Source organism: Thermobia domestica, chromosome 10, assembly GCF_964235325.1.
Source record: "Thermobia domestica chromosome 10, izTheDome1.hap1.1, whole genome shotgun sequence".
Classification (NCBI taxonomy): domain Eukaryota; kingdom Metazoa; phylum Arthropoda; class Insecta; order Zygentoma; family Lepismatidae; genus Thermobia; species Thermobia domestica.
The window spans coordinates 92,094,757-92,121,290 of record NC_137463.1 but is presented as its reverse complement, the minus strand read 5'-3'; the positions used below and the strand labels follow the sequence as shown (position 1 = coordinate 92,121,290).

The following is a 26,534-nucleotide window of genomic DNA, read 5'->3' as shown; positions in this document are numbered from 1 at the left end:
AGAAAAATGATATAATCTGAGATGAAGAAAAGAAGATGGAAAGAATTACTTACTTTGCTTTGGCATGTGTCAAAATGTGAGACTTCAAATTAGTTGACTGGGCAAATTTCTTGTTGCATCCGTCGAAAGGACATACATACGGTCGATCGCCTGTGTGTATCCTGACATGTGTTCGTAGGTTGAAGTCCAAGGAAAAACGCTTCCCGCAACCTTCAAATGTACACTAGAAACACAAAAAAACGAAAACTATCATCAACACTATATAATCAAAAGATTCACCATTAGCATTCAAATATTAATTCCTTACGTCACAACGTAGTACCCACACTATTTTACAACACTAACTCTTACTTGTACCTCAACACAGAAAGAGTCCGTCATATTTCGTTAAAATTAAGTAACTCTTTATTTTTTGCCCATGTAAATCCTGATGGAATTGCTATATTCCTACTATGATTTTCGCAACCAATCCTGTTGTCTTCGACAGCTGGACACTAACGAAGAGCCTCAGTTTCACAAATACTGAAATAACTTATTGCTGATTTTAGAGTTTACTGCGAAAAAAGGGAAAAAAGAATAAGCTGAATAACATGCAAAACTATTTGTGACGTCAAAGCTCTGCAACAGCGTCTAGGTGTCGAAGGCAATAGGACTGGTTGCCGAAACCATACTAGGAATATTACAATCTAATTATGATTCCCAGAGCACAGAACAGATTAGTATTATGTATCTTCTTATTTCTAATCTTATTTGAGAAACAGTAAGACAGAATATGAACTTTCAATACATATTACAAATAATGTATTAACTACTCTTTTTTCTTTGCCTCCAATTGGAGCGACGGTATTACAATTATAGCAATCGTTATTGTAAAATGTTTACCCAATATTCTCATGTAACGAAATACTATCTAAGTCGAAACATTATAAAAAGAATGATAAAAATAACGAAAAAAAAAGACTGCTTCAACTAACTAAAAAGAACAGTCATTCTTCGACTACAACTAAAGATGCTCGCAGTATCCTCTAACTTCTTTTATTTGATCTATCTTTCTTAATACTGTAAGAAGTCAAAGTGTTTCTTTCATGAGAATATTAACTGAAGAATGAAATAAATTATACGAAAAATGTGCTAATAATTCAGCTCTTGTTATTATGTTATTCTTATTTCTAATTCTAGGGAAACGTTAAACTAACAAATTTCATATTAAAACTATCTGCGAGACGTTAAACTAACAAATTCCATTTTAAAACTATCAACTTCACTCCAGCTCCCAGATTTGTAATTTTCCATATACTCTTTTTTTTAAAGCATCCATAGCAAGTTTGATCACACGGGATTTCCCATTATAATTTTGGCAGTAACTACATAATAGATAAATACTAAGATTAATTCAATTGGATATTTGTAATCATGCGTCAATTAAGTCCCTTAAGCTGTCAGACGAAAAATATAGTCTATATTTACTAGAATCCTATCCAGGGATAAACACACAGTTTTCGAAAGAAATTAGTATGTTGAACTTTCGGTATGGAACGTCAATTGACCGTAAAGTCTGCTCACTACTTATTATTAATATAACACATATTAAATGAGATCTAAGCCAGTAGTACATACAACTACAAAACGAAGGATGTACTTGAATAATTTCAGGCAGAAGTCACGAAATAGGTAGTAGCAACGTGGTCTACTTTTCTACTCAAAACGTAGTAGCGTTGTTTGTTTCAACCACATTTCTTATTATGATTACCAGTTGAAATGTCCGTTTTTCGCACGGGAAGAATAGGTTTATAAGAAAAATATTGAATCTCCTTCCTCTTTGGATACGCATTTCAATGAAAGTATAATGATAAAAATCTCAGTTATTCTACTTTTGACAAATTTTCAAACACCCTATTCTTCACCCCTAGAATATGCCCTTTAATGAAAGTGACATCATAAATAACAGCTTGAGGTTGGTATTATGTTCTACAAAATTAATTTCAAACGAGTCAGCCGTATCCTCGATCCCAGAATCAATGGATTTGACACTAATCTCAGTCATTTTGAATATTTTATTTTTTATGCCTTGCCATCTACAACCCTAAAAGTGCTAGGGGTGTTTTACTCCTACAGGAGGCTGAATCTGCAATTAAACAACACTGAGAATGTCACTATTCATCTCAACAACCTCGAAAACTATGGATTCGACACTAACATCGGTCGTTATCCATTATTTTTATATGTCACCCTCTTCCTCCCCAAACCCTGGAGTTGTCTTGCCTTCACAATATTTTAAACATATGTGTTCCAAGTTTAGTTGAAACTGCTTCAAGTGTCCCAGAGTACTGTTAGAAAAAAAAAAATATATATATATATATATATATATATATATATATATATATATGTAGGTGCTCGAGCAACGCCATTGGGCTTGTCCTATTAGAACATAAAAGAAATGTGTAGAATAAATAACAGACAATGCCTTCGGCTTTGCTGTCAATTCCAGGGCCAACTGACGTACCCGTTCTTACTTAAACTTGGGCTTCAATATCACTGTGACTGTCACCAATTGATTAAGTAACCCCCCCCCCCCCCAAAAAAAAAAAAAAATACGGATTCGACATTGATCTCGTCATTTTGGACATGTTATGCGAATGGGAGCTGAACCTTCAACATCAAGGGTGTTACTATTCTCTCAACGAGCCCGGAAACTATGGATTCGACACTATCCACAGTCCCTCGTTTTCGATTATTTTTAATGTCACCCTTTCACGACCCCCAGAGGTGTTTTACTTCCACAGCACCCCAACGGGAGTGTAATTATAGCGACCTCAACTATGGATTCAGCACCAATATTGGTAGTCTTTTATTATTTTCACATATCCCCTTCCCATCCCTCCATAGAGGTGGTAGATGTGTCTTACTCCCACAGTAATTGTTCCGAAATTGTAAGTCATAGGTATACCAAATTTGGGAAGTTGCTCTACGCGTTCGAGATTTATGCTGGAACATACATCATTTATATATAAAATGGTCATCGAGAACGTCATGGCTACCTTTTGTTTTCGAAGCAAGAAATTCTGAAATACACAAATGAAAGGTTAGTACCTTGGTAAAGTTAAATGTATGGAGTTGGATGAACATACATATCAGGACCTATGAGCCAAAACTGAAATGCAATCAGCGGAACGATGTCATCTAGGCTCGCCACGCAAGTGGAAATATCGTAGCAATCCCTCCCCTGTCAAGTTAATGGTCATTTTGAAATATGATATTATGGGGTAATTTTGTACCATTTCGACCCAGATGGCAAAATTGTAAACGCACTGCCCTGCTCCCGCCCTTTTCTGCTACGACATCTACATCGGGCTGTTCGGGAGAAACGTTCTGAATGTCTAAACGATGCATTCATTCTTCACGAAAACGCGACAACTTATAAGGTAGCTTAGCATATATGCAGAATCTTCTCGTGCGATGGGGATAGAAGTACTCGAGCATCAACTGTATTAGCTAGACTTAGCAACTTGTGAGCTCGAGGTCATACCTAAACCGAAGGAACCACTGCGTAGAACACGTTAAGACACTTCCACAGCAGTGAGCCGTGATTTTCGAAGATTTGCTCACATGATGCTACGGCCATTCGGCACCTTCAACATCGTTGGTAGTGTGTGGTGGATTCTCTAGAAGACTACTTCGAAGGACTGTACATTCCACTGGTATGTGTTTCTGGCTTTTACGCATAATTGTAATTGTGCTTGTTATGGTTATAACATTGTAACTTGTTGTATTAATTTTCTCTAGTACTATATTCTGATAAGAATATGTAAGTTCATGCATCTCCCTATGTAACGTTTACATATGTACTACCCTTCCATTTGCATATTTCAAAATTACTTGCTTCGTTCCGATTTTCGAAAAAACTGCCATGATTTTTGCTGTGACCTTCGTAATATAAAATGTTCCCTTGCTCCTTCTTAAAAAAACGCTGAAACACTGCCCGTATACTATTAATGACAACCTATATGTGGAGTTTTATGTTCATAGCTTGAGGGGTTCGTGAGAAATTCAATTTTTCGCATAAATTATGATCACCCTCCTCCTCTCCAAGGATATATATATGCATTTTAATTGAAGTAACACAAATAAAATATAGTCCAAGGTAGGTAATAACTATATCCAGAAAATCATTTCAATCGGATCAGCCGTTTTCCCGTGACTAACAGATCAACTTAATTTTTATGTAATATATAATTATTATTTGAAGGACAACATTCAGATTATGATTATTCTAGAGTTCCTAGCTAATGCAAAATATATTCAATAACACAATAACATTTTAATTCAATTCATTCTGTTGTCTTCAACACTTACTATCTAATTTAATACCATATGACAAACAATAAACTCATTTCAACATGTGTATTAATTTTTAAAAATAATAAAAATGTGCCACTAAACAACTGTATTCTAACTCCATAAATGAATCTCTACCAGTAGACTTGGCCTCCTCAATAAGTTCTGAGTAACTTGTAGTTTAATTCTCACGCTACCTCCTGAGTTAGATCGACATTGTAAGACTGATTTCAACATTTTCTACAATTTATAAATATGTACTTGAAGAGTCAACACATTATAAATTCAGTTCTGAACGATATTAAATGTCCGCCATCAGTATAAAAATGAATCTTTCACACTAGGAAAATCTTTCTTACAAGACTTAACTAGGACGATATCCTATTAAGTTCCGGAACCACTACACAATTTCACTTTCAAGCCTCAAGAGTTTAACAGACCTATTATGTATTTACCTGGAACGGCTTTTCGCCCGTGTGAACCAACTGATGCCTCTTCAATTTGGAACTCTCCACAAATGCCTTACCACATTCCGCACATACGTGGACTCTGGGACCGTGAGTATGTAAATGTTTTCTCATCGCTGAGTTGTCACGGAACATTTTCGTGCAACCCTACAAAACAGAAATAATAATCATATAACATTTCTAGCGGATAATTCTGTTTGGACGAACTAACATGGAAATACAATTCCCTACATCTAGAAAGAAATAAAAAGAAAAGTTTAGCCTTGTAGACTAAAGGAGATGCATGATAAATGAAAATTAATGATCATACAAAAATTGGCAAAATGAGAATATGAAAAGAAAAAGGAAAATGCTGTACCCAAGGTAGCATGGCTTGGAATCGAATCAGGAATATCTCGGACCAAAAGTGAGTACCTGCCACTGAACTACTGTGCCCTCAATTGTCTGACTAAGTATACATGTACAATTTAAGCCCGAATCAGACGAAAATTAAAATGTGCCAAACTATTTCTATAGTTGCTTTTTCAGTTATGATATTTCCCAACAAAACTCTTTGGGAAATGAATGCTCACACAAAAACGTAGAAATTAGAGACCGGGTATCGGCAAATCTCATTTTCTGCAAGAGTGTCCATCAAGTGAACCATGAAAGCCCACTAGCACGTAGCATAGCAACGTTCTCTTATCTCGCTTTTTTATAATGAACTCAGCGTTTCCAATTCCAGTATGACAGTGTTATTCTCCGGTATTCCAGAAGCGAAATTCTTTTAACTGGCATTATTGACAAAGTAAATGATTTGAATTATTGAATCTAAATAACTGTAATCACTTGTTATCACTCTCTATTGATAAGAGGTCACATAAAGTGTAATATTCATGCAGATGCTTACTACATGAATATGTATATTAAATATTTCTTTCTTATCTTTCTTATTAAATATTTCTTTCTTATCTTTCTATCTTCCTTTTTCCTGTATTTGTAGTTTGCTTGTATTTCTAGGATTACATGGTACTGTACTGCAATTAGATATTGTAAACGTAACATTGCGCGTGCACACCAGTGCTATAAAGGACGTAAACACAAAAATAAAAATACAGATAATTATGACAATTCCTAATCCAATACCATCGTTTTTGTGTTCTTCGCATGCGAGGAAAAAGAATCTATAGTGAAAATATCGTTTACTTTCTTACGCCTCCACTTTAATTTCTGTTTACAACACTTGAGTGTAATTAATTATAGAAAATAAAATAATGGTATGTTAATATAACAGCCACTATGGATTGTAAGAAAATCAAATATAAGAAAAGTTTTAAAAACAAAATTTTTTAGTGCAACATATCAAGTAACAATTTGTCGATTTGCGAATCTCATACAAATTAGATCATTTCAAGTGAACTAGGAGCGACTAGAGCTTTTTTTTATATGTACATATAATTTGTACTACAACGACAGTATTAAAACCAAGAATTAAATAATTGAAGTGAAAGTAATAATTATATATCACATAAAATTAAAAAAAAAAAATTCGAACTAACTGAATTAAAGTTTAAGGAATCAAAAGGTCCAAGATACCAAAATCCAGTTGAATACCAACACTAATGTAATGAAAATTTCAACAATCCATCTTCCTTCAATTTGTATGTGTATCATAGTTCAATATTCTCGAACTACTAAAACTCACTCGTGACTAGTGTATTCGTCTCTGGTGTGGGAGACATGGATTTTATTCTCGTTCCTCATTCCGAGTCTTCGCAAAAGTTGCAGATTGCACGCAACATAACCAAATAATGCAACAATGCAACAAGCCGCATTTCATATAGCCTCAGTGCTGAACTCCAAATCAATCAACCATTCGAACTTTTCATCAATATTTTAAACAATTCCAAAAACACAAGAATACAAGAAGTGAAAACCACATCATAATGATCTAGTATGTCCCCATTTATTCAAAATTCTTAACCTAACTTTTAAGTAACGCATTCCCAAAGCAACTATAGATAGACGATATCGTTTGACCTGAAATACATCACAGGAATTAAAATGCGCAAGTAATATGGATTCTTGTCTGTATGTTCACAATTCAAATAAGTAAAACTAAAGCACAAACAATGTCTGGCACATTTTTGTAAAATCAACAACCACTAATCCTTTTAACGCATCATGAGATTCCTATCCAAAGATTAATTTCCTGGTATCACTTCAGCAACCAGAATAACACGAGAAAACAAACAAAAAGTTAGCAGTAGTTATCTTAAGTAAAATTATTTTCCGTGCTGCAAGTATCAGGCAGGACAGCCTGTTCTGTGGATCTGGATACAAATACAATAATAAGACGTGAGATACATGCAAAAGATCTACTACATGTTATGAAAACTACATTACGTTGATCGTACAATTACAAAGTTTCAATTGATGCTAACAAAACACGTTAAATAGTTAAGAGTACCTACCTTATGAGGGCATGCAATGGTCCTTGCAACGTCGTCTGTCTGTTGCTTCTTTGGCTTCATCCTGTGGCCAGACCAGTAAAAGAGAAATAGCAAGTATTTGCGAAACTAACATTCGAAAAATAAGCACAATTTATTTAATTACATGGTACCTGAAGCAAAACATGAATCTGCATTATCACATTAATCAACATAAAAAATTTTGAAAATTTCTTTGAAATTTCCACATTACATTCTTTACTTCTACAATGTTGTGTCCTTCATAGCAGCAAGTACAATTCAATTGAAAACTTGTATATCACTAAGTCAGATAAGCAATTTACTAACATAAAACTAAATTAAAACTTCCGGCACGCAGCCCTGTGCGGCTTACACCGACCAGTCGGCCGTTTCAAGTTAGAAAATGCATGATTACATCACGGATCGCATGTCTATTATTGTTAATTGTCTTAACCCGGATCCACTACTTTTACTCAACTAATTCCCCAACTATCCCCACGACATCGGAAGAATTCCACACTAACATGACACTTGGTTTCCTCATCAGGCACCAATCCAAATACTGATTTGACTCAAACCTGCATATTTGTTTCCTTTTAAAAGAAATTAAATATTTATCAAAACAAGCAAATAAATAATTTCCACGTATCTTTGCGTATTTTTATTTATAAAATCCTAATTGTTCCAATGCTACATGTAATGTGGATCTTCGTCAGAGTATCCTCTGAGTATTAAATCGAGTGGATTTTTCATGCTACTTTTCAATATCTTCATTACGGATATTCCACTAAAACAATTACTTACAATCATTGCAATGAAACCCCCAAGAACTTCAACATTCATTCACAAAATGTATTTGTAGAATACTCAAGAATAATGATTAGTCAACTGTCATGGCAGACCTATCAGCTGCCGCATATGCCAGGCATTTGGGAAGAATGCTGTGAACGAACGCACCGCCAGGCATTGGTTCCAGAAATTCCGTTCGCGAGTTGTGAGCCTTTCGGATGAACCTCGCAGTGGACGATCACATATGCTGGATGACGAGGCCCTGAAAGCAACCACAGAGAAGAGCAGCGGTCTAACGTGTGATGAACTTGCCGACTCCACTAAAACAGTCAGATTGCACCTGCATGGGATAGTGAAGTCATACAAGTTAAGCAAGTGGGTACCCTACACATTGTCGGCAGGAAACAAGGATCAACCAGTGGCAACCTGTATGTCTTTGCTCACTCATGGCAACATAAGTGTTTTTGCTCACTCGTGACGACTCCGAAACGTACAAGACACACTGTTCCTAACACGTCAAGATCACCCCTGCACCCATGAAAGGACATGCTCTCTGTATGGTGGCTGTCAGCAAGTCATTACGAGCTCCTTCCATCTGGTCAGACCACTGCGGACCTCTAGTCTCAGTAGTTGCAAAAGGTGCACCGTATATTGCAGCAGGAGCCAGCATTGGTGAATCACAAGTGTGTGTTGTTCCTGCACGACAATGCCAAGCCACATGTGACAAAGAGGACTCGGGAGACCCTGCAGCAACTTGACTGGGAGCCACTATGCAGTGCACCATATCCACCAGGCCTTGCGCCAACAAATTACCAACTGTTTCATTCCCTCGACAACCACCTCCGTGGGAGATCATTCGCAAATAAGAGAGACTACCAGAACGCACATACAGACTTCTTTGCATCCACGACTGCCAAGTTTTATGACCAGGATATTGTGTATAGCTGCAGGAACGCTGGCAAAATGTGTTGGATGCTGATGAAGATTACTTCGAAACCTAAAGATACGTACAGTTCACTGTGTTGCTAGTAGTTTATCACTGCTCTAGAACAGAAAGAACTTTTCTGGTTACCATATACAGGGTGGACAATTTATCTGGAACATCCGTCATAACGGAGAAACCAAAATAGGGAGAAAAGCGAAATTTTCAACGAAGCAACTATAAGGAGGGGGGGCGTTTTGCAAACTAAGGATGTTATAGTATTACAAACATCCAAAATTTGGAAGTTTCTATCACACATACAGCACAACGGAGATGGACAGGAAAATGAACATCGGAAGTATCTTAACGTTAGATATTATGGTTCATGTTATGACTCGTTCTGAATGAATAGCAACGACGTTACAAGGGCTTGATTATTATTATTATTATTATTATTTGCAAGGCTTTATTTACTGATGAAACTGTAACACTATTATTTTTTAAAAGTGATTTGCTTTGGTCAGTTCTTTTTGGGGGGAGGGGAGGTTCCAAAGCTAGAATGAACGGCACTCATACTGAAACTTTACTTGATAAGTCAATGGATATATTGAAATAAGTAAAACAAGAATTTGAGAGAACTGAGGGTAGGTTACAATAAAGGCAACTGAAACCATCGCAGTGAAGCAAAACAATATACGCCGATTGGCGTGTAACATGAAATTTTTTATACACAGAACGGTTTTATCTATACGTGTTAGAAACAAAATTTTAGGAAGGTATGGAGACGTCTTATATCGACACGACTCAGAATAACACTTCAGCAAGACTCCAAACGTTTTTTTTTCTCTCTCTCTCTCTCTTGGGACTACTTTTTATTAATATGTGTTAAAAACAAATCCACGAAAAAATGTGTAACTGTAAACAATTACAAATAAGTAAGCTTTAAATGAAAGAGAATAGTAACGTGTTAATTAGTAAGTGATAATCTGCAGGAATTAACTTTCATAATGTGTTCTGAACATAAGCATTGTTCTTAATACCGTACGCAAAATAAATAATAATAAAAAAAGACAAATCACTAAATCCGACATGTTTATTTGCAAATTCTAAACGAACACACAAGTGTATCAGTTTAATTATTGTAAATTCTCAACCATTTCACTGCGAATAAACAAAACAAGAATAAAAAAAACAGCAATATATTCATCGCCATACAGTAAATGTCAACGTTAAACGGATATATAAATTTTTAAAAAACGCTTTAAAAAAGTTACTAAGATGTCAAATTACACTCAAAACTAATTAACACGTTAATATACTAAAAACAACACTAATAATAAAAAAGAAATGTATCTGAACAACTGAAATTAAAAACTCGTGTCGAAGTTGAAATAATAATTATATTGTGACTCTTCTATAACATATACTGATTTCATGGACATCACAGTTTTTTTTTTCGCCTTGATAACAAAATCGTATGCAAGAAAAAACTAATTTTTCTACTACGTTTTGTGTTTTTAACTCGTCTTCTTTCAATGCTATAATGACTATTGTAATTGCGACAGTATTTCAAACAGGTATGCCAAATCCTTGGCATTAAACAAGCATGAGCCCAACATACCTTGCGAATTCAGCTAACTGTTTCGGATCACTGAGATCAAGGCCTGGAATTCCTCCCGGTGGAATCTTTTTCCCTGTCATGTACTCCGTGTAGTCTGGGTCAGGCTCAGGATTACTCCCGTCATCCAGGACAAGGGACTCGTTCAAGTTGGCATCCTCTTTAAAAGGAATAAGAATATAGCTATTAACTATCATCTTTATAAATGACAACTTGGAATTATACTTTCAGAGAAATAGCCTATATGCAATAATAAAAAATAGGTTCTTTGTTTTGCTTATCCTTAAATCCATCCCCTTTACGTTCAAACACTATACAAGGTTTACTTGTCGAAGAAATTACATGATTCACGCTGAAATTTTGATAATGATTTCCTTGATTTTATACGACCAAGTAAGTAAATTTTCCCTGAGTCGCAACACCAAGAACGCTATCATTTATGGTTAGATATTTAAAAAATAAATAAATAAATAAATAAAAAAAAGCAATCGGCTCCCCCATTCCCACAGCCAACTAGCGCTCTTCTTTCTATTTTTCTGAAACTATTATGTAAAAATGGAACTGATCTTGTTTGTGATCGTATCACGATCCGATTGAAATAATTGCTTGGATTAAATTATCACCTACCTCGAACTGGTTTTTATCACGTCACTTTTATCAAAATGCATATCTTAAGGGGCAGGAGGGAGTCATAATTTAACCAAAAAAGTAAGTGGGTAAAGCCCAGGGTATACTGGTTTAAACCAAAAAACGAAAAATGTTCGTAAAAGTGTAAGTGTTCGTAAAATCTTAATGAACACATATTTGTGGGTTATCATGTTTCACTCCCGTGTATTATTCGTATTATATTCATACCTAAATTTCCCATGCATTACTCAAAGAGATTAACCTACAAAAGCAACTTATATATATATATGAATGTTTCTTTCATTTTTTTTTTTTTTTTAAAGTTTGTTATTAGTTATGCAATTGCAATCAAAAGAAAAATTCTAAATATTGTTTCGTTTTAATAATGTTTACTATTGATAAAATACATCGGAATGCCGTACTTTTGTTTGGGGGGGGGGGGGTCATACAATTCCCACGAGAGGCATTTATTGAAATCAGAAGTATCTTTGGTATCCATTTATGTATAAATGGGTCAGAGCCAAAGTGGACTCAAATAATTCGTATCTTTATTCATTTTTCTTACTGATATGAAAATGAAGTCCTTGTATTTCTTTTACTTGGACTAATAAAAGTCGTAGTGAACTAACTTGGACTAAATTAGTTCTTCTGTACTCTGCATATTTTGAAATTGTCCATATGTAACTCTGTACAACGCCTTCACTTGTGCAACTGTTTATCTTTTCGTCCTTCTGAAATGACTCTTGACAATTATATTAACAAGTATGTACAGATTAGTACAATGTATTTTTATCAGGAGTCCTTCGTGAGTGAGTCGGCAGACGTATCGCATTTATGCCCAATTAGTCTCGGTTTCGAGTTCAAATGGAGGACAATTTCTCTCAGATGTAAGCCGTGAAGCGGTTTGGATTCCGCTTTAAGCTTATGTGACCCCTTCCAGCATAACCCGGTTGTTGCATAATAACACCAAGGAGAAACAAACTTATTTCTGTCCATATTTGATATAAATACATAGAGCAAATTATTTACACCAAAAAACCATTTTTTTTTTCAATAACAATCATGGTTTTTGTCAACCCTGGTAAAGCATATGACAGTCATAAAAAGTAAAGATGTTTATAAAAGTCAGTACAGCGTATGAATATGAAGTTCACGCATTAAACGATGTATCAATGAAAAATGTATATGAAAAAAAAAACACCCACACCCACACATATTTTATATATATATATATATATATATATATATATATATATATATATATATATATATATATATATATTTAGCAAGTTACCTAAAGCATCCCACCAAGTATGAAACTCTGTATATAAACTCCTCAATAAAAGTAAAAGAAAACATGTGCAACCATTTCTGAAAATGTTTGTTTTAAAGGACAGCAAGGGGCATTTCATATCTATATTATATATAGGTGGATGCATGTATGTGTGTGTATGTTTCAGCTAAATTCTGGAATATCTGGAGCTATTTCTCATGCTTGATACACATTATCACTTGCAATCTGGAAACAAACACTGTTAAGATGTCTTTAGCGGATGGAAGGAGATGACATGTAAAAATAATTTGAAAAAAAAAAAAAAAAAAAGACAGATAATTAGTGTTGAATCCATAGATTTCAGAGTCGCTGAGATGAATAGCGACACTCTCAGTGACGTACTGTGGATGTAAGACATTCTTACCACCGCTGCGGGGGTAGAAAGGGGTGATAAGTTATGTAAAAGTCGAAAAAGATCGATATTAGTGTCGGATTCAATAATTTTAGGGATTCTTGAAATGAATACTGACACTCTCGAAGCGTGTCCAAGTTTATCCCCCATCGGCATGAGAGTGAGAAATAAAATACCGACATTGACCGAGATTAGTGCTGAGTCTATTGTTTCTGGGTTCGCTTAAGATGATTGGCTAGTCCCGATGGTTTGTAAAGCCAAGCTTAACGAAGAATGGAATGTCAGCTGGGTTGGGAATCGACAAGAGACAACGCCCAAGGCGCTGCTCGTACAGCATAATCTTTCTTTCTTAATATAAATATTTATTATGAGTCGAGGTTCCTGCATTTGGAATACATTAAAACATATTATAATTATACACTAATATCGTATCTCGCATTCTGAATACATCAACAAACATAAACAAGTAAACATGTACACCAAATCTGACGTACTTAATTTGATTATCTACAACCAAGAAACATAACTTATTTTGTTCTAGACCATCTGTATTTTTTACTTAATTTGTTGTTGTTTTAAAGTGTGCAGTTCTAATACCTTTAATATTCTTTAAGCTTGTTTATTTCTAAAGACAATTAGCTTTTTTATCTTCTCATTTAAACCTGCATTGATTCTTTGAAGTATTCTTCATACCTTCTGTAACCAGCTACAACGGTTAAGGAACTCTGTATAGTTTAATAATATTTGATTGCATTTTCCGTATTCCTCTGTTCAATATAAAAACTTCCCTCACAATCTTCACCTTCTCTGACTTTCAAAGTCAGTTTGAACCCTGCATTATACAAATTTGTAACAATTTAAAATGTATTAACTGATCCAGAAATGGATGAGTTTATTTATTTATGACTTCGCCACGTAAAAGAAAAGTCATAAATAAATAATTCTATCAGAATGAATGCGACCCAACGCCGTTTATTGTATTTATATATATCATGTTGTGGCTTTATTTATTATCTTAATTAAGGAAATTAATTAGAAATATTTTGAAGGGTTTCGCGTAGTATTTTATAAGAAAGATTGGCGTGCAAGTTCCTTGGTTTGGATAGTGCGATCTCTTCGAAAGTAATTATAACGTTTCTCTCCCAATCCGATATTCCTGACTCTGGAAGATATGATACAGGGTCAGTCTAGGGATGTGCAAAACTTCCCGAAAGGAGTTTGTGGAGGGAAATTTCACAGCTTATCTAAAATTTCCCTTTTCGTGTACGTCACACATACATATGCAAGGTACCATTTGAAAGTTTGTTTCAGTATGAAGAGACTAACTTTTGGATGAATAGTACTGTGGGTAAAAAAAAAATTACTTCATCTCCTATTTTTCACTCTTTATACTTGGGAATATTTTTCCTTCGTAACTATTCAACGTATTGTAATGCGATTAGTAGCAACAGTAATCATTACCATGGTTGATCTACGAACAGCAACAATCATAAAAGTCTTTGAAACGGTTTTTCCTTCATCTTAAACTGAAAGAAAACAATATCGAAAATAATGGTATTTAGATAAAAAGCTACTGAAATAAAAGGAAACCAGCCAGTTTCATTGCTGCTGCTTATATGCATTTTATTTTCTGTTGGTTGGACTATATGGCTTCCTTACTTGTTTTGTTCATTTCCTTGAAAGATAAATAATTTTCAAACGTAACTTTTAATTTGCGTTTTGTTTCCAAATATCTGATATTCGAGGGAAGATCGCCATGTAAAGGAAATATAGCTATGTGAAACATGAACGGATATACAATTTGGTTTTTATCTTTCTGTTCTTAATTCGTTTCTCCACAGATGCAGTCTATGGGTTTTGATGGTGTCTCTCAGTTTTTACTAAAAAATTTGAAAATTTAAAGGAGGTAAGAAATTGTGATTTGAGTTCTTACGTGACCTTTAGGTGAGTAAGCTTGAGTGATTTGGAGTTCTTATGTGATGGAGTGTTTCGTTCTGTAAGACTAGGAGTAGTTATGTTTAATGCGAGAAATTATATGCAGTTGGCACTATTTGCAAGATGAGGAAGCTATCTGAAACTTTTTAATGTTTTAAATGCATTCTTATAGGCATCAAACTGGAGGGGCACATGTTAAACCCAGCTCGTTTCTTGTACTTTCTAAATCCTTCATAGAGTTTCAAACGTTTAAATGATTCTGTTTTACTGTTTAATGCATAAGTACTTCTATTATTTTCTATAATTTTAATTCATGAAATTTGTGCAAATTCTGAACCACAATTGTCACGAACAATACCTAAAATTGCTCATAATATTTGGTTTAGATGCAACTACCCTCTTACTTGCTTCCACTCTACATTTTTGTATTTTCCTCCATTACAGCAACATTCATGACCTAGGTTAGTTAACAATATAGTGAGCTTGAAACATTGTCATATTATGCCCTATTGCCTGTTTACCTAGTATAGCATCAATACGCTGACTCACCTAGTCCAGAATTTAATTGCGTCTTTCTCCCTAATTAATCACCCTACATTGAGAACCTTTGTTACCTCTTTTCCTACGGGAAGGTTCAAGAACACAGCCCCCCCCCCTTCCCCATATAGGTTAGTAACTAGGTTGGTTTCTTTCTACCAAAGTTTAACAATTAACCCACATATTACTACAAAGAAAGCGTTAGCGTGTGAAGGCGGGTTAGAGCCCTGCAGGGCACGTTGTTCTCTGTCTTTATTATAGCCAAAAGGGAAGGGGAACCTGTGTTCTAGAATCTTGTTTACACGGTTTGGAACCGTACGTACATACAAGATTGCAAACTGAAATGATAAAAATATTTAATTCTTTCGTTTTCTTAAATCTAACAACTTCACAATGCAACAAAGTGCAAGGTGAGATTCACATTTTGCAAATATATATATAATTTTGTCATGAACGCAACCCTTTAGGGCTATTCAGACGAAGGCAGCAACAAATTTAAGTAGATTTCAACATCAAACCCTAAAATACTTAAAGGAAAATCTTAACATACTAAAATTAAGAATTGTAACTAAACTGTGTTACAGTAAAAGGGATTTTCAACTCATCATTTTACGTATATTTCCACTGGTGCTGGAACTAATGTTGGCGCACCATATTTTGAAATATTTACATGTACTTTGCATGAAAAGCCATGTTCGCAGGGTTGGTAAAAACCATGGTTTTTATTGAAAAAAAAAAAAAAAAAAGTTTCTTTTTGGTTTAAATAATTTGCTCGATGTATTTGTATCACATATGGACAGAAGTAAGTTTGTTTCTACTTGGTGTTATTATGCAACAACCAGGTTCTGCTGGAAGGGGTCACATAAGCTTAAAGCGGAATCCAAACGGCATTTCGGCTTACATCCGATAGAAATTGTTCTCCATTTGAACTCGAAACCGGGACTAATTGGCCACAAATGCGATACGTCTGCCGACTCACTCACGAAGGATTCCTGATAAAAATACGTTGTACTGATCTTTACATACTTGTTAATATAATTATCAAGTGTCATTTCAGATGGACAAGAAGATTAATAGTTGCAGAAGTGACAACATTGTACAGAATTACATATGGACAATTTCAAAATACTGCAGAGTACAGAACTAATTTAGTCCAAGTTAGTTTATTACGACCTTTATTAGTCCAAGTTAAAGAAATACGACGACTTAATTTGAAATGAAATGAAATCCTTGAGTTTTATGTCCCACAGTTATGCCCGTTAGGCTAAAGGAGACGGTGATTATGAGAAATGAATGAAATGGTGGAACGAAGAAAGTGGGAGGAAACCCACGCACACGGTGTTTGTCCACCAGAAGATTTACTTTGCGGGGGCAGGGATCGAACTCGGGACCCCAAACACCAGAAATGAACGCTCTACCACTGAGTATATCAGCATAATCCTCGACTTAATTAGCATATCAGTAAGAAAAGTGAATAAAGATACGAATTATTTGAGTCCATTTTGGCTATAACCCATTTATACATAAATAGATACCAAAGATACTTCTGATTTCAACAAGTGCCTCTCGTGAGGTTTGTATGACCCCTCCCAAAAAACTACGGTATTGCGATGTATTTTATCAATAGTAAACATTATTAAAACGAAACAATATTTAGAATTTTCTTCGATTGCAATTGCATAGCAATAATAACAAACTATAAAAAATCACAAGAGAAACATTCATAAACTTAAAAAAACTTCTGTAGTTTAATCTCTTTGAATAATGAATGGGGAATATAGGTCTGAACAATATACGGGAGTGAAACTTGATAACCCACAAATATGTGTTCATCAAGAGGTTACGAACACACCCTTTTACGAACGTTTTTCTTTTTTTTACCAGCTGCTTTAAATCTGCCAACCCTGCCTCCCGATGGCAGAAGTTTCTTTGTCTTTTTGCGATGAGCTTTTGTAAGTCAAAAAATTTCAGCAGGAATTCTTCAAAAATTTTCTGCAGAAGAAACACTTGTAATTGTTAAAAATACGCTTTACGCGAAGTAAAAAATAGTTCGAACTATATTTATGCATGTCGTTCGTGCACTTAAGACGTCTAGACATAGCAGGCATGTTTTCACACTATTATGTTGGCTATAATGTTTTCGTATGGCAATTTTTCTGCACAAGCGCGGCAAATTTTCTGCGTTCACATCGCAGATCGCGGCATGTTCTGCCATGGGACCCTGCATGTTCATAAGGAACAAACTTTCGCAGGTGACAGAATTCAATACAAAATAATAAAGCTGTATTTAAGGTTTACAAGTGTAAGGTTACTGGTGTAAAATTAGTAGAAGTGTTTTACGAAAGATAAAACAAGTGAGTGCATACGAAAGATGACTTGATTAGATGCTTATTTTTCACCGGCGGTATATTTCTGCATAGCGTGCAGAACCTGTATTTTACGTTTACAAGTGGAGCGTTTCTATTATGAAACCATGACAAGTGCTACTGAAACTCGTATCATTATAAAAACCACTTGGTTTCACTACCCACGATTGCACGCATATGCACCATCTTTGCGCTGCTCTGATTCAGTTAGATAGCATATGTAGTTTTTAGTGGCCACTTAGCATAGGTTGATTTGTGTTTTTCCAACGTAGTTTTTATGCCACATATCCTGAAGCTGTAATTATACGCAATTCATAAAAGAATTATAAATTTACAACAATTACTTCTGGTGGTCCCTTGAATTTTATCAACGCCAAGTGATATATAGGTTAATGCTGTATCTCCGAACCAATTTTAGATTAGCAGATGAATTGCAGAATTAGTTTGGTTTGTAGGGAAGAATGGGTGAAAGTCAGATGAGGGGAACAGTTAAAGATAAGAAAATACTTTTTGTTGTTGCTTGTTTTTGATGTTGTAAGCGGCACTGTATGTGGAGGAGGAAGGGACTATTTGGCGGAGAGGTACACTTGTTTTGATGTATGGCAAAGGCAGTGAGGAAATGGTGAGTAAATAACAGAAAACTGGGACATATTTTGTTTGAATTTTATCGAGATATACAAAAATAAGAAGTGTTAGTCGTTGAAATTGTGTGAAAGACACGGAATACTATACGGGCAAACAGTCTGTCGTAAGTGCGGAAAAGAATTATAGAAAAGAAACGAAACTACGAATAAGAAGAGGAACATCTAAACTAAATTTAGTACATTTTGGTACTTTGGATGGCATTTAGTATCCTCCCCCCTCCCCAAAAAAGGCCATGCAGCATATAAGACGCATTTTTGACATACCGGTAGTTCATCACTACCCTCGTTTATGCGTATACCCACCGCCGCTGACACGCCTGCTCACTATGAACGTACACTTTCGCTCCGCTCGGGCCCCCTACTGCGCTCCTGCTCTGACCTGGCTAAATAGCATTCGTACTTTTTATAGGCTACCTAGAACAAGTTTGTGTGTGTTTTATGGATTAGTTTTGCCATACGTCCACATTGTATTTCGAACAAGTGAGCCAGGGTCACAATTTAGTACTTTATGGGTGGGTCGGGGAACTAAATCATATATCTTTTTATTTCCGTGTGGTCCGGCGATACAATAATAGTGCGTGATATATTTTCATGTCGCTTAGCGGAAATCTTTTAAGAGACAACAAGGAGGAGATTAGTGAAGAATACTTTCTAGTGACGCACCGGAAGTAAATCCGTACATTTCCATTTTCTATATCTTTTTTAATTAATTAAGTTCCAGAGCAAGATAAGGCTATAGAATACATGAATTCGTTTACTTAGAAAGATAGCAGTTATCTCAGTATGCCGTATCTTTTCTTAGGATCAGTGCTCTATTATTTCATAATAATTAACTTTACTTAACGGTACGAGCACATTTTACTGGCACTTAATATTTCTCATGAGCCTGCAAAGAGAAAATAAATAAAAACATCTAATAACGTCATTGGGCACTACAGCCGAGCAGAAGCCAGTGTGTTTGTTGTGTTGTTTCTGGAATAGCCCCACCGCCGATCGATTTCCTCATCAGCAACCTTCAAGGACAAAGACGCTTTGGAACCCCTTCAGGCATGCCAAAGATATCTTGTTCAGCAGTTCTTATGGGCATTTCCGAAGGGAACAACTTTTATTGGAAACTGTATATTTTTATTCGGCATTTCAATAGGAACCACATTTAATTCTAGGGATAATTATACGACGAACCCTTAGTCTCTAACCAAAAATGGCTGCCCTCCGCCATAATATTCAGGAGGCCATATTGCAAAATATGGCTGCGCCCATCGAGTCGTTCATGGCCGGCAACATATCAAAACAAACCGTATTTACATCTTATTTCCATTAAGAAAATGTTAAACAATACGCTATAAACTTTACACTATACAAGTCGACCTCCCGAGTATCGATCCGCACACCCGGATGTACATGCGATGACGTTTTCACTCACAGAAGAGCCAAAAATAACACAGGCAGAGTGAATTGACATATACATCACCATCTATCAAAACAAACAGCGACCTACGTCTATTGTTGTATTAATCACACGAAGATAAAGTATGGAATAAAACTTACCGTCGTCTGTCCCTGAAGCCCACATAGTAACAGAGAACTCCCCTTCCAAAGTCTTGATTTGCACTTGTTTCTGTTCCCATTTCCGAGTTTTCGTTTCAGGCACAACTTCACCGAGATGATCATTTACTCGTATTCTTCCCCCTCTTCTAGGTTTTTTTGCACCTCTTCTAGATGGTCCTGGACTTGATTCTATATAAACTTCACTTTCAGTGGGAACTGGAATTTGATCGTAAGCAGATAAAGGGTCCGCACCAACCACTTCCTCTTGAGTTTGAAGAATTATTTCCTCTCGACCAGGTTCTGGTAAAGGTTGCAATGCTATCATAGGCTGTCCGTCAACACCTTCAATAGTAGTCTCTACAGTTTCAACAGGTATTTCCACGGGAATTGCTTCGATTTCAACTTCTTGTATTTCAGGTTGAATCTCCACTTCTGTAATAACATCTGATGACGCCATGTTTAAAGCAAAATGGCCGTCCACTGTTCTGCGACTGCAGCCAGCTGGATCACGTGATCACATGAGCTAAGCAAATCATGTTTCAGGAGAGATGGCGGTCGATGTAGTTTCAAGTACAAATGTAAACAACCAGAACGCGTAAATAAAATAAGAGGTATTTAAATGTGTATTAAGTTTACAGTAGCTCTGTAATTACCTGTTATAGGTTCAAATTTATTTATAGTTCATTCCGTTAGTATAGGATAGCGTTTTTCTTATAGTAAGTCTACTTAGTCGAATTTCATAAGTTACCTAAACTTCGGATTGAAAATCGTAGCGGAAAATTAAAATATCACTTGTATAAAATATTATTAAAACTCGCCATATGTCCTATAAATTACCGGTTATTAATGCAATCAAGTTAATGTTTTTTTAAAAAATATATATGTATATGAAAAGGGAGAGCCCATTTCAGATTGAGTGACAGCAGGGGCGGCTCTTGAGGAACGCCCCATCGATAGATACAAAGCTGCATTCAAAGGGAAGAACTCTTACCTAATGTTCTGACTCTTGTATATAAGAATTAATGTATTGAGTTAATTTTCGTTTCGTTTGAAGCAATAAAAAATATTAATGCGACTTCCTTCAAAAGCCACAATTGGTGGGCACTAACTCGTTCTCACTATTTTGAAAGTGGAATGTCTAATAGAATAATAGTCTGCTTTGATGATGTGTTGTCAGCACGTAGGCTACGAATGCTGTTAATTCTAGTTAGCCTATCTAAACCAGAGTTCTCATTTTTCAGGCTAACTCAGTGGCGTAACTGAGGGGCCTGCAGTGCGGGGAGACCCGCGGGGTTTGGGAGCCCACCGCGAAGCAAATGCCAAGAACTATAGGCTACAAAAAGGGAGCTGAATACGGATATCCATTTCCCTGAACAACATTATTTACTTTAGAAAAGAATATACTCTGGGTGAAAATTCATCCATTGTAGCAACATCAGTTTAAAAAATCATCTTAGCACTCGAAGGTTAAAGGAAAATAATTTTTGCCTTTTTTCAGTGAGTATTAATTTTAATTATAATTTTATTATATTCCGTGGATTTATTAACCATTGTAGTAGTATTGGCGTGACTTCAGGACACTTTTTGGCCCCTGGGTCCCTGCCTCAGGACCCATGGTCCCTGGCCCGGGGTCAATGACCTAGGGGTACCTAGGACCACCCCCTAAAATTTGGCAGGGGTACATAGGACCACCCCCAGGACCCATGGTCCCTGGCTCGGGTCAATGATCTAGGGGTACTTAGGACCACCCCTCTAGAATTTGGCAGGGGTACATAGGACCTCCCCTCTTAAATTTTGGAAATTGCCAAATCTAAAAATTTGGTATGGTAGCCTAGGACCACAGTATGTACCTCTATCAGTATTGGGTGTCTATGTCGTTTCCTTTTATGAGTAAAAAATTGCCAAAAATTCAAATTTCGGGGTTTTTTGACCTAATTTATCCCCTTTGATGAGGTGTTATTACCCTATATGGTTATATGGGCATATACAGGGGTTCATTACCTTTCATAAGACATGGGTATATTGGTGCGCCCCTTTAAATTTTTGGGAGGTGTACCTTGGCCCACCCCTTCAATTTTGGAAATTGCCCAATTTAAACATTTTGGTACAATAGTATAGAACCCTAGTATGTATTACTATAAATTTGGGTGGTCCACTTCGTTCCCTTTCAGGGGTACAAAATTGACAAATTTTAGTACAACCACATGTTTGGTTTTTTTGGCTCATTTTATTCCCTTGGATGAGGTCCTATTACCTTATATAGTTATAAGGGTGTATACAGGTGTTTATTTCCTATTGTAAGACATAGGTACATTTGTGCATCCCTTTAAAAATTTGGCAGGGGTGCCTTGGCCCACCCCTTAAATTTTGGAAATTGCCCAATTTAAACATTTGGTATAATAGTATAGAACCCTAATATAGATCACTATAAATTTCGGTGGTCTATCTCGTTCCCTTTTAGGGGGCATTTTTGTTCCGCTTTAGGGGTGAACATGGATACCTTGGAATCGTCCCGAGTTTGATTCTTGGAAAATGTTGAATTTAACGTCCCTGCGAAAACGATGGTAAGAAATGATAGGACGAAACATGAACTTACTTCGTTGTGGATTGAAGCAGGGACCTCATACAGTAGAGACAAGCGCTAAGCGACCGTACACGTGTGTTGATTACTATGCAATGGTCCCGAGTTTGATTCTTGGTGCTAACGTTAGAAAATTTTAACGCCCCCCTTGAAACGATGATGATGAGAAATGATGAAATGAGAAAACACCATAAACTTACTTGCTTGCGGATTGAAGCAGAGACCTCACACATCAGAAATAAGAGCTGAGTCACCATTGCCCATTGAGAAGTTCAGTTTGTTGATTACTATGTCATGGTCCCGAGTTCGATTTTTTGTGTTAGTTTAAGAAATGTTGAGTTTAACGTCCCCTTGAAACGATGATGAAAAAATGATAGGAGGAAACATGAACTTACTTCGTTGTGGATTGAAGCGCTGAGCCGCCGTACTCCATTCAGTGCGAACAGTTTCGCGTATGAAAAGAAGACGAGCAGGTTATGTTACATTTCACATTTCAGTGCGAGCAGTTTATACTAGGTTTATGTTTCATATAGAAAGATAGAAGATCTGTGTTGTCATCTTTTTACTTCGTGTGCGATTTTTGACCTTGAAGAAAACCTTGTTGACTCAGTGCAAAGCATTGACGTATACACATAATCTTATTGTTTAGTTGGCTGTATTTAGAGATGAATCAGACATTTAAGGTTGCTGGTTCGAATCTAGTTGTGTTCGCTGTAACTCAGGGTCTGAGCGATACTTACCGAAAATTTTTTCCAGTGTTGCCAACACTATCAGAATGAATCGATTCATTTAGTCGGAGCAGTTTCGTGACGAAAACTGATTTTTGTTTTGCACACAAAATTTTTTCTGAAACAGAATTTTGTTTGTACATAAAATTTTTTTCTGAAACAGAATTTTGTTTGTACATAAAAAATTTTCAGAAACAGTTTTTGTTTTGTACACACAAAAAAATTTCTGAAACAGAATTTTGTTTTCGTACACAAAAATTTTTTCTGAAAACATTTTTTTTTCGTACACAAAAAATTTTCTGAATCAGTTTTTTTTTCGTACACAAAAAATTTTCTGAAACAAAAATTTAGTTTGATTTTTTTCGTAAAACATTGATTTATTTTACCGGTAAACTGATTCAGAAAAAAGAAATTGAAATCGCAGTACAGGAAAAAGAATTTGATTTTAGGATGTGAAATAAAAACACAGAATCATGTTTTTGTACATTTATTTTAGCATGTCAAATAGAATACAGAATTTCTTTTTCTTCAAAGGAAGACGTGTCCGTGACGGGTACAAATTCTGTAAAGAGAAAATAAAACATATGAATATACACGGTAATATTTATTTTGTTTCCTGTGAAAGAAGAAAAACAGATTATTAACATGGAACTAACTGATCAAGAGAGAGTGAGGTGAGAAAAAGAAAAGCAAATGTGACGTACCTGAATTCCTTTTTTTTTCTCCACGGGTTTCTGCAAGGTGATGTCATCTGAGTTTTGTCTCCGTTCGTGCATCGTTGAAGCATGTCCCGTGTTGCGTTGATTCTTTGCCCCTTCTTTGGGAGGTGATGTTGGTGGGATTAGGGGAAAATATGGCTGTTATTCTGTTCTGGCTTTTTTATACCCATAGGGCAATGTCTCGTATGTGTCTGGTATTAATCGGCGTTTTTTATAGTTGAAACTGTACTTCTTTTCTTCAGGTTTTGTGACAAGATGATGATCGTGGGTTCTGTAAATTTTGTGCGACGTGCTAATGGAGATTTTTTCACTCGATTGATTTATGATCATTTGCTCTAGACTATTAAAATTTAGCTTTTGACTTGCAGTATAATTGAGTGTGAATCCACGAATTTTGCATACATAACTGGTTGATTTCGTGTCGGGGTTGTAGATTTCCAAGGCGTACTGTTTTGGGCCACCAGACACGAATTTTTTAATGTATGCTTTTGGTCCAATTGATTCCAGTTCATTTGACATTGAACCAAGAAATACTTCTGGTTCTATTGTGGTCTGTGATGGTCGCTGCGTGAATATCACGGAATCTGTATCGAAATATAGTACTCTTTCTTGCAGCAGTTCTAAATATTTGTAGAGTTCCAGACGAGCTTGACACGTTGTAAATGCTCCAAGGACAACATTAGCATTGTGATTTTGTACTGGAACATCATCTTCATACTGCCAATAAAGGTATAACAACGAATCGTTAACAGGTAAAATTTGGTTGACTTTTATGTCTGGAGCAGTTAATTTCTGATACAGTTCTTTGGGGTCGTTAATGATGGTCGTTTGGCTGAAATTGTCTCTTATAGCGAGTCGTCCCCAGAAGACATTCAAACAGAGTTTTGCAAGACTACGACGAGCTGAATTTGTCATTATATTTGCTGCATCCAAAGTTATGCCTTCACGTTGTTGTACCACTTGAATATACTGCTGCTTTTCTTCTTCGGTGACGCAATTGGCAGGCCAACCAGAAGCTTCCAGCTTAGATTTCAAAAATGTGTTAATGTATTCGCTGAATAATCCGCCAGTTTTGGTTTCTGGATCATATACGGTGATGTCGTAATCCCAAATTTCGTAAATTTCAATGACTTGATACCCAAGTTCAATGGCTTTTTGAATTTCATAGGACACCCATGTTCCTGTTAGGCTTCGTTCACTGTCGGAATGTGTACATTCAGAATCTTGATTTAATGCTGTGGCACAGGCAGCACAAAGTGGAAACAACAACTTCTTATTTGAGCGAAATGGCAGCACTGGATGAAACACATTTCTGCTAGGCAAAATCTTCAACTTGACTAATCCGTTGACATCTTGAATGGCGGGCATTTCTGGATCTCCCTGTAGATATATTCGTGGATGCCCTATTGGATACCGTCCACATTTATTCACATAAGGATACAGGGAAACGATATCCAAGAATTTTATTTCTTCGCCTTCATTTTCATTTGCGACGTGATACAATTTAATGGCATTAACACGGCCACCATAGAAGCTGTCTCTTGGATTTAATGGTGTCTTATTAGTATAAGGATGTGTGCTTAAAGAAGAGGCCAATGCTGGATTGGATTTTAACACTTGACGAAATTCACATTCCCACATTTCATGTACTTTATATCCCATGGATCGTAATAATTTCATTTTACGCTGTGTTCTCTCGTAGCGATAGTTCATCGTTTCTTCGGAGTTCTCATAAATGGGCTGATCACGGCCTGTAGGGACACATAGAGGACAGCCATGGAATCTACAGCCTTCAAATTCATACACGTGTTCCTCTTTAGTGTCGGGATCTTTGTAGTAACCGTCCAGATGAAAACCAGCAACATAAACTTCTTTCCCTTTGGCCGCATGTAGAATTGGATGGCCCTCTTTTTCTTCCATGTAGGCAAGCCACTGCAAAGCAATCCGTGACTGATTGTTTCTGTGACGGTATCCTCGTGCAGGAAGAATGCTAATAGTATTGGGTTTTAAGAAATTTCGTCGAAATACTAAATTGCACGCACTCGCCAAAGTGATAGCCTCCAGGAAAGGATTAACGTGAGTTTCTTGTTCAAAAGTGGTCATGAAAGATATACAAGCCATTCGAAGTACGTTGACGTCCTGGACACAATAGTTCACCAATTCTTTTTGGAAAATAAACGTATCGTTCTGGTGTTCGTTGTACCATGTCATGAATTTCTCTCGTTCATCCACTTTCATTTCATCTGCACCATAATAATGGATGTCCGGTAATTTTCCCACATACGTTTGATTTGCAGCAGTATTAAAAAAGTGTGGAAAATATCCTTTGGTCGCTGGTAAATGAAATGCCTTGGATAATTTACTTAAAGCCATTGGCATGAAATTTAAAGAGTCAATAAACGATAAGTGATTCACTTTCATGCTTAAAATTTTTGCTCCGTTCAAGATCAAAGTAGGTTTCAATTCATGTTCTTCCACTAAAGATTTAAGAATAAAATGACCATCATATCCCTTACAATTATGTGCCAAAGATACAATAAGTTTGATGTTGGGTCGTGGTTGACGTAAATACGCAAGAAAGGC

The 26,534-nt window shown here is 36.0% G+C and overlaps 1 protein-coding gene across 2 annotated transcripts in view; it reads right to left on the bottom strand.

The window, feature by feature from the left end:
* The window catches only part of LOC145662564 (transcription factor YY2-like), a 74,450-nt gene extending 54,044 nt beyond the window's left edge, over positions 1 to 20,406 (bottom strand). For both annotated transcript variants that reach the window (XM_081728250.1, XM_081728249.1), the window contains exons 1-5: positions 19,924 to 20,406; positions 10,585 to 10,741; positions 7,256 to 7,316; positions 4,791 to 4,949; positions 54 to 223 (exon numbers count right to left, since the gene is read on the bottom strand). In XM_081728250.1, the coding sequence (XP_081584376.1) occupies positions 54 to 223; positions 4,791 to 4,949; positions 7,256 to 7,316; positions 10,585 to 10,741; positions 19,924 to 20,380 (1,004 nt within the window). In that variant the 5' untranslated portion in view covers positions 20,381 to 20,406. The remainder of the gene's footprint in view (positions 1 to 53; positions 224 to 4,790; positions 4,950 to 7,255; positions 7,317 to 10,584; positions 10,742 to 19,923) is intronic.
* Between the last annotated feature and the right edge of the window lie 6,128 nt (positions 20,407 to 26,534).